This window comes from Phialemonium atrogriseum, assembly GCF_030411735.1.
Source record: "Phialemonium atrogriseum strain 8032-3 unplaced genomic scaffold QBC33scaffold_1, whole genome shotgun sequence".
Lineage (NCBI taxonomy): Eukaryota > Fungi > Ascomycota > Sordariomycetes > Cephalothecales > Cephalothecaceae > Phialemonium > Phialemonium atrogriseum.
Genome location: NW_026848138.1, coordinates 1,918,307 through 1,929,606, shown reverse-complemented (window position 1 = coordinate 1,929,606; position 11,300 = coordinate 1,918,307). Strand labels below are relative to the sequence as shown.

At 56.9% G+C, this 11,300-nt stretch overlaps 3 protein-coding genes across 3 annotated transcripts; 2 read left to right on the top strand and 1 right to left on the bottom strand.

Annotated features, from left to right (window-relative positions):
• Positions 1-547: 547 nt before the first annotated feature.
• Positions 548-4,264, top strand: QBC33DRAFT_583910 (ras guanine nucleotide exchange factor domain-containing protein; the record flags this gene model as incomplete). Its single annotated transcript, XM_060431388.1, has 2 exons — positions 548-1,084; positions 1,151-4,264. The coding sequence occupies 2 exons, from the start codon at positions 548-550 to the stop codon at positions 4,262-4,264; spliced, it is 3,651 nt and encodes a 1,216-aa protein (XP_060288959.1).
• A 1,442-nt stretch (positions 4,265-5,706) lies between these two features.
• Positions 5,707-6,925, top strand: QBC33DRAFT_583904 (uncharacterized protein). Its single transcript, XM_060431387.1, has one exon. The coding sequence runs from the start codon at positions 5,932-5,934 to the stop codon at positions 6,832-6,834; it is 903 nt and encodes a 300-aa protein (XP_060288958.1). The 5' UTR covers positions 5,707-5,931; the 3' UTR covers positions 6,835-6,925.
• An 898-nt stretch (positions 6,926-7,823) lies between these two features.
• QBC33DRAFT_28699 (major facilitator superfamily domain-containing protein) lies at positions 7,824-9,761 on the bottom strand. The gene is made up of 3 exons (XM_060423299.1): positions 8,422-9,761; positions 8,213-8,354; positions 7,824-8,156 (listed from the first exon to the last, which is right to left on the bottom strand). Exons 1-3 carry the CDS (start codon positions 9,663-9,665, stop codon positions 7,983-7,985), a joined length of 1,560 nt encoding a protein of 519 aa, XP_060288957.1. The 5' UTR covers positions 9,666-9,761; the 3' UTR covers positions 7,824-7,982.
• Between the last annotated feature and the right edge of the window lie 1,539 nt (positions 9,762-11,300).

The window sequence follows — 11,300 nt, the reverse complement described above, 5'->3', positions numbered from 1 at the left end:
TAATAATACCTTGCTCCTTTCGCTTTGAGGTTGACTCGAAGAATGATTTCTCTTGTGTTCCCCACACAGTCATCAACTAGAAACCCCCCAGCTCCCGCCCCCCCCCCCCCCCCCCCCCAGTCCCTTCCCATTCCTATCATGTACCGCCCTCCCATTACATTCCTCCCTCCATTTACCCCCTCTCCTGCTTCCCTCAATCAAAACAGTTCCCACCCAAGACGAATCGCCTGGCTTGCGCACTAACATCAACAAGAAGACGAACTCGACTATCGCTATCGAGCTGGAAGGCCAGGAGAGCCTCGACACGACAGAAGGACTTGGACGATCTTGGACGATAGGACCTTGCTATAGGCCGACGCAGGGGGAGTCTTGTCAACCTTCATCAACGCAATTGTTGCGCGGGCAGGGTGTCGACCACTTCGCAGGAAACCTGCGCTCTTCCATAAGGGCAGAAAACACCATTTCATATACTAGCTGGGGTGCGGTGCATATTTGTCCAGCCCGGGATTTTCAGGCTCATGGTGTTCCCGACGTTCAATCCGCAGCAATGGGAACGCTGAGCGAGCCAGCTATGCGATCGAGCCTTCAAGTGGCTCCGCTCACCATCCAAAAGTCGTGCTCAGAGTCGATCGGCAATGGCTACGACGCAATCGCGAGCACGAACCCTTACTCTCAGTCAGAGATGACCCCTCCAACGACCCCGAACGGGTCACAAGAAGACCTGAATGCCACACCGGATCCTCCACCAATGTTCCATAACTTCCTGCGGGCATTCTACCCTTTCCACCCGAGCTATTCCATGAGCGACTCCACGGTGACACTACCGCTCAACGAAGGGGACGTCATCCTCGTGCATTCGATCCACACGAACGGTTGGGCAGATGGTACACTTCTGGTGTCAGGGGCCCGAGGATGGCTGCCAACAAACTATTGCGAGGCTTACGACCCCGAGGAAATGAAGAATCTGCTGAAAGCTTTGCTGAATTTCTGGGACCTGCTGCGAAGTACCGCGGTCAACGATAGCGAGATCTTCGGCAACCAGGAATTCATGAAGGGTATCATCGCTGGTGTGCGATACCTCCTGGTCAGTCCACGTCTCAACAAGGGTCGAAACCGCCGAATTACTTAACCATACTAACCGCTAGCACAGGAGAGCACACAGTGTCTGACAAGAGAATCGGTCACCATACACAGGCATGATGGCCTCAGACGCAGTCGGAAAAGCTTACTATCAGAGTTGTCGTCCTTGGTAAAGACTGCCAAGCGATTACAGGAAACCCAGAAAATGGAGGACCCCATCGAGGATGTGAACGATATTGTGGATGAGATGGTTCTTCGGGCATTCAAGATCGTCACCAAGGGCGTCCGGTTCTTGGATATCTTGGACGACGACAGGAGATCTCGGGCACCCGCAGTGGCCGTCATGGCGACTGTGCTCGAAGAGGCGTGCATCCCTCCAACGCCACCCGCGGATTCGACCTCGTTCGAGCACAATCACCACCAGGCCTACGATGCAGGCTCCCGAGGTGTAGGGGACGGAGCTGCAGGTTACACGACCTCGTTCGAAATTAGCGAGGCTACACAAACAAGTGCGCCCACCGGCAAACGCCTCTCGACTATTTGCTCGTCAGCGAGTACGAGTACAAATGCGCGTCGGCTGTCCCAGAACAATTCATTGCAGGTCAATCGCCTGTCGTCTACCATCTCACACCGGGTCAGCTTGGCTGGGCCGTCGCTCCTCTCACGGCCGCAAAATCTCGTCTCAGAGCGCCTGAGCTCTCGCCACGACACATTCCTTACTTGCTTCGCCTCCTTGATCGGACGCCTGCATCTCCAGTCCCAATCCCGCCCGCACTTGGCCCTCGCAATCAAGCAATCCGCTTCCTCGGGAGGAGAGCTCCTGGTGGTGGTTGATGTTGTCTGCGCCCGCAACCCCTTCGGCTCCGAGACACTAGATCCGTTCCGCGTGACCATGTATGACCGCTTCCACGACCTCGTTTGCGCTGCACGGGACATCCTCAGCAACACGGGCACCGAGTTCGATGACGTGCTTCTGCCACAGGACAGCAGCCGCCTGCTAGGAGCTGCGACTGGGTGTGTCATCGCCACCGGCGACTGTGTCCACAAGACGAAGGCGATTATCGAGAGGATAGGGGATTTCGAGTTCGAGTTCGACAATGGCAGCCTCAGTATCGACCTCGATCTGAGCTGCCTGGATGATATTCAGGAGGAGAGGGAGAGGTCAGTAGCGGCGAGCGAATGCGCGAGTATTGCCGATTCCTGCGTGTCACAGTCGCCAACCACGTCAACTGCGTCAACCACGCCCATGACACCTGCCCACAGGCCCGCCTTGTCCGTTGACAAACCGCTCCCGGAAGTACCCCAGATCACCCAACCTGTCGAGGCGCCGGCCCAACTGCAGTACTCGCCACCTGAATCTCAAGCGCAGTCTATGGTTGTCGAGGAGACCGCCTCGAGTATGGTCTCGTCTGTCTCGTCTGTCTCGTCTGTCTCGTCGCTGCGACCCGCACTCCCACCACTACCCAAGATCTCGACATCTCTGCTGCCGCGGGAGGACTACAGTCCAACGGAACCGTCCTCGAGCCACGAGAGCGAATTCCCCTCGTCGTTCCGGTCCGAGAGCATGACTGCTTCGAGCTCTGGCTCCAGTGCGTATCTCAGCCGGGACTCGGAGTCCATTGTTGTGTCACAGAGCTCGACCCGTGCCACCACTCCTGAGATCACTCTTGTGCCAAAGAACCAACCGTCGCTCTCCGAGCTCAGCACGGCCGGGAGCTCCACCCTCGCCGAAGAGGTGGAGGAGGTTGAGTCGAAGCTTCTTGAGAAAACGTATGCCCACGAGCTGATCTTCAACAAGGAGGGCCAGGTGACGGGGGGCTCGCTACCGGCGCTCGTCGAACGGTTGACCACGCACGAGGCCACTCCCGATGCCATGTTCGTCTCGACCTTCTACCTCACGTTCCGACTCTTCTGCACTCCCAGAGAGCTGGCAGAGGCACTGATTTACCGCTTCGATTATGTCGGCGAGTCGCCTCACACCGCCAGCGCCGTCCGCTTGAGGGTGTACAACGTCTTCAAGGGATGGCTCGAGTCGCACTGGCGAGACGAGACGGACCGCGACGTCCTGGGTCTCATCCAGCCATTTGCCGAGTTCAAGCTGGGCTCCATCCTCCCTTCGGCCGGCAAGCGGCTGCTGGAGCTGAGTGAACGGGTCACGTCCACCGACGGCAGCCTGGTCCCTCGCCTCGTCTCGTCGATGGGCAAGACCAATACCTCCATCTCTCAGTACATCCCCGCCGACACGCCGCTCCCGGTGCCCATTGTCTCCAAAAGCTCGACCTACGCCCTCGGCAACTGGAAGATGGGGGGCACTTGCCCGACCATCCTGGACTTCGAACCCCTCGAGATTGCGCGCCAGCTGACCATCAAGCAAATGACCGTCTTCTGCTCCATCTTGCCGGAGGAGCTGCTGGGCTCGCAGTGGATGAAGAACAGTGGCGCTGACTCGCCAAACGTGAAGGCCATGTCGTCCTTCTCGACCGACCTGTCCAACCTCGTCGCCGACACCATCCTGCTCCACAGCGAGGTCAAGAGGCGGGCCGCCGTGATCAAGCACTGGATCAAGATTGCTCACCAATGCCTCGAACTCAACAATTACGACGCGCTCATGGCCATCATCTGCTCACTCAACAGCAGCACTATCACGCGCCTGCGCAAGACATGGGACGTCATCAGCCCGAAGCGACGCGAGATGTTGAAGTTGCTCCAGGCCATCGTCGAGCCCAGCCAGAACAACAAGGTCCTGCGTGCCCGTCTCCAAGGCCATGTGCCACCTTGCCTGCCGTTCCTGGGCATGTTCTTGACCGACTTGACCTTTGTCGACATTGGAAACCCGGCGACCAAGACCAACGACGCGGGCCTCGCCGTAATTAATTTCGACAAGCACATGCGCACCGCCAAGATCATTGGCGAGCTTCAACGCTTCCAGATCCCCTACAGGCTCACAGAGCTTCCTGACCTGCAGGAGTGGTTCCAGTACCAGATCAGCCGCGTCCGCGAACTGGAGGCGCCGGGAAGCAACGTGCAGGTCTCGTACTATCGCAAGAGCCTGTTGCTTGAACCCCGCGAGACTCAGGTTCTCCGCACCCCAGTCGAAGCGCCAGCTGCCGCCGGTTCCGTTGCCAACGGCATGTTTGGCTGGATGAGAGGCAACAGCCAAACCGCGGTATCCACACAAACATGATCCACCCACGCCCAAAGGATCCCCCAAATCATCACGACCGTATCTCACAGCAACGAAGCCCTTGTTCCGCCACTTTTGCTCGATAAATCTTTTGATACCCATACTTCGTTCTTTTCTCCCTGCTTCGTCTTACGCCATTATGAATTCTGGGGTCGCTATCATTCGACTAGCCCCGCCGGGCCACTCACATTTTTCAACTTCGTCCGAACACCTTCTATACTTGATTGCGTTGCATCCCTCATACCGCAACCGCATCACCCCTCATACGCTCTCCAAGGACCCTTACCTTCAACTGGTGCCTTGAGCACTGTCGGTACTACCGCACAACAAACCCAAAGCATATGAGCCAAGATATACACGAGACAGTTGCATGTCGGGTCCGCATCCATGTTTCACCTTCTCGAGACCCTTGAGTCCTACACTTTGTCGTCTTCCTTCTCCTTTGTCCCCGACTCCGGCGCCAGGTGCAAAATCAAAAGAATATCCTGGGTCTTGGTCAGGATGGTTGGCGTTTGGGAAGCATTCATCATATTTGGGAATTTGAAGACATCTTATCATTTTCGCCTGTGGCTGGTAGGCATGGAATTTACTGCCTGAAGGTTTGGGACAGGCGCATACCCGCGGATGGGCCCTGCTCGAAAGGCTTTTCTACCATCTTGATGGGGCGCGGAGCTTTGTATTATCTGGGAAAGTTGCCTCTACAAGACCCAGCTGGGCGGAACACGGCCACGGACGCCCCTCCCGAGTCTTGTATATAATGTTGTATAGGTAGTTGACCTTACTCCGCGAGGAGTTATCTCCACGCTCCCGATCGCTTCCACCCTTAGAGGGAGCGTGGGACAAGGGCGTCCAAGCCGCCTGCTTAGGTAGTTCAAACTGAAAATAAATAGTTACACTCAATTCTGATCCCATTGCGTCCTCTGTGACTCTTTTTTTTGTGTCCCTTGAGAGGCGGGCCCGAATTGGCGGGTTGGCCAGATCCCTCGGAGCAATGCTTTTGCCACCTTTCTCGAGTCGTGTCTCAGGCATGCCCTGGAGGGGGAGGGCAAGTGCAAGGGACTCGAAGCCAGGCATGGATCTTCCTTCCGATCTACACGCGTCTCTCCCACCGGCCCAAAATTGGGTGGCATTGGTTGACATGGATATAGGGGTTACTCTAGCGAGATGTTTGGAGAGAACTACGCACGAAATTTCCGTATTATCTGCACCAGACACCATGAAGTTCACATAGATTTCTTCGCCTATCGCAAGTCAACACGGAGCGGGTTAGCACAGACCTGTAGATCCCCCTCACCCATTCTTTTTCCCGGTTGGGTATGCTAGCCAGGCAGAGATAAAAATATCTCTTATCAAGACGCATGAGATCGACCGGCTATGGTGCATGTTTCGACCCAGGCCCCCTTTACCCGTCAACGCCGGTGCCTTTACACAGCCCTTTAGCCGACTTTGCGGCTCTTTTGGGCCCCCTTACTCGAAACATATCATGCAGATGACTTGGAATGTGTGTCGTTTTAACCCCTTTCCCACCACTGTGGCGATCTCGGAGACTTGGCGAGCTTCCCATTCCAAGCTTTCGTATCCGACTTGGCGGGCGAAAAGTTAGCGCGTCCTTACTTCGAACAAGTGCCACACGCACACAGCCCATGTGAGCGCCCGACCCGGCAAGGATGGGCATCTTGGCCAAAGCCTTCGCCGTGTCGGCAGCTGCCGCAGGGGCGGCATACCTGGGCGGCCCATCTCTCCTGGACCACATCCGACGGCATCAACTGCTACGATCGCTCAATCTCGGCCGCCCCTGGGACAGGGGCCCCACAGGCGACCCGCCGCCTCCCTGGACCTGCGCCACCGACCACAAGTACACGACGCAGATCATCTCGGTGGACCCGCTCCTCATCTACATCGCCGACTTCGTCCACCCCTCCGAGGCGGCCGCCATAATCGACATGGGCACCCCACTCCTGGCCCCGTCCCCGCTCACCGGCGGCCCCGGCGCCTCCGACACGACGGGCCACCAGTCGCGGACCTCGTGGTCGGCGCCCCTGCCCCTCCTCGACACGCCGACGGCCGTGGGCTGCGTCCTGGCCCGCGCCTCGGCCCTCCTCGGCACGTTGCTCGCGCCCGGCCGCGACGACGTCGGCGCCCCGCAGATGGTCCGCTACGAGGCTGGGCAGCGGTTTGACGCGCACCGCGACTGGTTCGCGCGGCCCAGGCTGGCGCCCGCCGACGCCGAGGCCGGGCGCAGGAGGCTGTACAACCGCGTCGCCACGCTGTTCGTCGTGCTGCAGGCGAACCACTCCGCCGGCGGGGAGACATGGTTCCCGCACGTGGGGCCGTTCGCGGCGGGGAAGGAAGAGGCGGCGGAGGAAGGGGAGGGGAAGCGGGTCTGGAGGGAGCATGAGGACGGCGGGTTGGCTTTCAGGGCGGTGCCTGGGAATGCGCTGTTCTGGGTCAACCTGTTCCCGAATGGGACGGGGGATGAGCGCGTGTTGCATGCTGGCTTGCCTATCAAGGATGGAGTGAAGACGGCGATGAATATCTGGCCTAGGGCGTACTTTGGACCGGACGCGTGAGGTGGTGCTGCAAAGTGTGGAAAGGGGTAACTGGGAGTATTTGGTTTGGTTATGCTTGCATCATGGACACGTAGTTGACATATGCTCCAATGTCCACTGGGAGAGCTCGTAATCGCAAGCGGCGATACATTGCCCAACGCTCAACATTGTGAAAAGATATGCCTTGATAATGGCAGCCGCCAATGGCTACGGAAGCAGGATTCCAGGATGAGTCTGCGAGGTACGTCTGGTGGTTTATCAGTGGGCGCAACAGCCTGGCTATCTGGCAAAATTGTGAGCATAGACCATCATGCACTTGGATTGCGGAGTCGGTAGCCAATGCTCTTCTTGATTGTTGCTGGGGTTTAAATACGAGGTGAGAAGGGACTGAAACCTGCCGTCGGGTGGAAGTGGAGAGCAGTGCCGTCCCGGGCCGACGGGATTCTCAGAAGAGCTTGTCTTTGCGGGCAGGTGCAGTTGTCTATTCGGGCAGGGGTTCTGGGCTGCCAAAAATCTTTAGAGAGTTGGAGCATGAAAAAGACCAGCTGCCAGCCGTGGAACCAGTGACTACGACGGCAATGGCAATGGCAACGGCAACGGCAACGGCAACGGCAACGGCAACGGCAACGGCAACGGCAACGGCAACTGCAACAGCAATAGAGACAGCGACAGCAAGAGTGCTTTAGCATTAGCGACAGCAACGGCTACATAACCAAATGCCCCTGCCCTAACAGTTAAATGCCCCTGCCTGAATAGCTGAATGCCCCTGCCCGCAGAGATAACCTCTCTCAGAAACTGGGTCAAGAGCGGGAAATGTTGCTCAGATACCGCTAATACCCGGACTTGATACATCTTTTGATACCTGGACAACGTCCCTGAGGTAGCATGTCGCGGTTAACAGGTGGGTGCTGCAAGGTTTCCGTCTTTTCAAGGCGTCGACAGGTCGCAAGTTACGCCGGGTTACCCAGCTGCCAAGTTTGTGCACGAGCCGTATTCCAGCTATCAAAGACTAAAACTCGTTTAGTGATAAGTTTGCCCCTGAACCCCTGAGCCGTATTGGATATCAGAATCAACAATCATAGATCCCCATTACTCCCCCACCTTGAAAGCCCCGGTCAAACAGGGAAAGTACAGTCAGGTATATTCGTTCTATTGCAGGGTCCAAGCGTTCAAGCATCGATTTGCTTCTCGTCATGGTACCGCTGCGCCAAGGCCTCTGGGGCAATGACATCCTCGACCGTCTCGTCGCTGAACTTTAGATCCTCCTCCAAAGTCACCGTGTCCTTAACTTTAAGCCAGATAACAGGGGCCGCACAGACAAGCGCGCCGGCAAGGAGACCCCACTGAGGTCAACGGGTTAGTACCAGAACTCATTGGAACCTGGATCAAATGCACTCACAGTTATACCAAAGATGGTGTTGAAAGGCTTTTTCTTCCCATCAAGAGCCCACAAAACGGCAGCCCCGCTGCTCTGCAGTCCCTTATAGAATCCGGCGAGATTTGCAGCCTTTCGGCCCGAGTTTGACAGTGAGCCCATATACCTGGCTTGGGTTAGCAAACAAAGAAGAGATCCCACGCGAGATGGGACGGTGACAGGCTCTCTCTCACCAATAGATGCAAGTCTGCCAGGCAGCATCGAAGAAGCCGTAGAACATCAACAGGAACATGGGGGCGATGTACGCCTTGCCGCCATCCACCCAGTCAACCGGCTGGTAACCCGAGTCCGGGTCCTCCGTGACCGAGCGAGGGGCCTGTTCCTTCTGCCACGCATATCCGCCTCCCCAGATGACAAATGTCAGGACGAAGAGGGAGATGAAGCTGGCCTTGGCCCGGACGGAGCGGCGGGTCTTGCCGAAGTCGAGCGCGTAGCCGTAGATGATGGCGCCGAAGATCTGGCTGGTCCAATACAGCGTGTTGTTCAGGGCGCGCGTGCGGGTGTTGAAGTGCGGGGCGTTGAAGCAGTTGCCTTGGTAGGTGTAGAAGGTGTTGGAGGCGAAGAACATGGGGAAGAGGAGGATGATCCATGGCTCGCGAGTGATGGTCTCGAACAGACCCTTGATCTCGGTGGACCAGCTTGGGTTCTTCATCAAGATGACCTTGCTACCATCGGCACGCTGCACCTTGTTCGCGTTGCAGAGGAAAAGGGCCAGGATGGCGCCCAGCAACATGAGCGCGATGAGCGCCGCATAGGTGCCGTCCGTGACGGTGTCACTCTTGTTCTCGACGTTCTGGCCGAGAGGGATCAGGGAGCCAATGACGGCGCCGAGGTTGAAGATCATCCAGAAGTACGAGATGTAGCGACCCTTGCGATCCTCGCTGGGGTAGCTCATCATGATGGTCCCCTGGGCAGTCCAGAGGAGACCAGCGCAGACGCCGAGGAAGGCACCGGCGAAGATGACAAACCCCGTATTCTGGGTATGGACGTAGGAGAGGAAGCTGGCGGCGTAGATGGAGTAGCCGAGCCCGCCGAGCGACAGGGTCATCTTGACGCCGAGCATGTTGGCGATGGTGCCGGAGAAGAAGGCGACGACGGCAAAAGTGCTGTACAGGGCGGTATTCGCATCGTCCTGGGCCTTGGTGTCCTTCATGCCAGCGCCTCCGAGACCGCCCAAGGCGTTGAACATACCGGGGCAGAGGAAGCACACCATGGAGACCATGATCAACTGGACAATCGGCGAAGCGTACCAGACCTCGGTTTTCCCGACCTTGAAGCCCCTGTACATCCATCCCGACGGTCGCGTAATTGTCCCATCCGCCCGTGTAATAGGTTCATCATGGGCATCATGGGCGTCGTGGGTGGTGGTCACAGGAGGCGTGGCTGCCACCTCTGGCGAGGTTTTCTCATCCGCCATTTTGGCTTTCGAATCGGTTCCTTGCCTTGCCCGTGCTTCAGAAGGAAAAATTGGCGGTTCGTGCTATGCGACACGCGCACGAGGCCGGTTAAGAGCTCGAACCTCCGGGATAATACGATAAGGACGCGAGGGGAAAGAGGAGAGCGAGGCGGTGTGACGGGCTGGATGATAATATATTTATGACGACCGCGAATGCTCGGTTCCACGTGTCGGGGTAAGCACACCCTTGGGAGCGGGAGGATGCAGGGAATTATAGGCGCAATTACGGGGACCAGGCAGGAGGGATTTGCTTTCCGGAGCAACCTTAAAGGGATTCTCGAAGCCGGACTGGGTGCTATCTCCCTCCCAAAAAAAATACCAGTGTAACAGTCGAGAGCAGGGGGCCAAGAGTAACCAGGCATGTTCACATGTGGTGGACCAGGTCGTGGTTGCTATCAATAGCAGCGAAACATGTTGGATTCGTAACAGCTGCCCACGGCCGGTCCCAGGCCGGTCCCAAGCTACGTGACAACTCTGGGCAATGGCACCCCAGACCCGGGGAACGACCGGGTGGCGGGCACCACCTCGCCTGAGCTCAAGGAGATCAGCATCGTGGGTGGTCCCAGCCCAAAGTTAAATGGACTGTGGCCATCCTTCATCGCAACTACATGCACAGTAGTACGATAGTACATACAACATAATCCGTACATACAACGTAGTCCACGACAAGCATCCTCCACACGACACATGAGCAAAGGCCACGGGGCCTAACTGTAAGTCTCAATGCCACGGTAGGAGCGAGCTGCCCAGGTGCTGACTGCGGAAGACCGTTCAACCTCATGGGCAAAATGGAAGGTTCTGCCAATAATTAGTTCGGATACGAATTGGGGAATTGGTCTCCATGCCCGACCGTTACCCTCCTGCAAGCTTCGGACTGTGCCGCTCAGGTACCGCTTGATAGCCGGCTCAGAAATGATGCACTACAATAGACACAGAGTTCTGGTCGTCAATGAACAGGCGGAACATGAGGAGAAATAAAAGTGGGGGATCCAATTTGCGAACATGGGGAAGCAAGGATCATGGATTGCCGGCCTTGCAGATCGATTAGGCCGGCCCGAATGGCTTGCCGCTGATTGGAGAGGCCCCGCAACGGTTTCTGACAACCTTGTATGATTGGTTGGCATCGGCAAAAGAATCACTTTAGGAAGGAGGTCAGGCTAAGGGAGCTTGGACCATGCTCACCACCACTCCGCATTGGCAATTCCAACGTTCAATTACCGTGGAGATGCCAATTTACCTATGTAACGTAGTACTTTTATACGACCATGGCTCTATGGCTGGTAATTCGAGAATTCGAGTCGTATGCGCCGTGAAGCCGATAACAGGCGCTGACTGCAAGTCCCAGGCTCCGACACTATTGGTGCCCGGCTTCGTCAATCGGCCAATAGATTCCCGGTGGTTGCACTGCTCTGAACCTTCAGCTGCGGCATCCCCCACAGTTGGCCGCCATTCGTTGTGAGGCTGTGATGATTGTCTCCCATCAGGTTACATCACGTAGGCTCTTCAGATGCGCAGTTCCTCCATTCGCTTTTCATTGCGGCCTCTCGAGGCTATAATTCTTGTCACGCGACCACAGACCTCCCCTTTTTGCTTCAT

Coding starts and splice junctions, on each gene's coding strand:
- QBC33DRAFT_583904 (XM_060431387.1), top strand. CDS start 5,932: ATGGGCATCTTGGCCAAAGCCTTCGCCGTGTCGGCAGCTGCCGCAGGG.
- QBC33DRAFT_28699 (XM_060423299.1), bottom strand. CDS start 9,665: ATGGCGGATGAGAAAACCTCGCCAGAGGTGGCAGCCACGCCTCCTGTG. Junction 8,355..8,421: donor TGGCAGACTTGCATCTATTG/GTGAGAGAGAGC, acceptor AACCCAAGCCAG/GTATATGGGCTCACTGTCAA. Junction 8,157..8,212: donor ACACCATCTTTGGTATAACT/GTGAGTGCATTT, acceptor CGTTGACCTCAG/TGGGGTCTCCTTGCCGGCGC.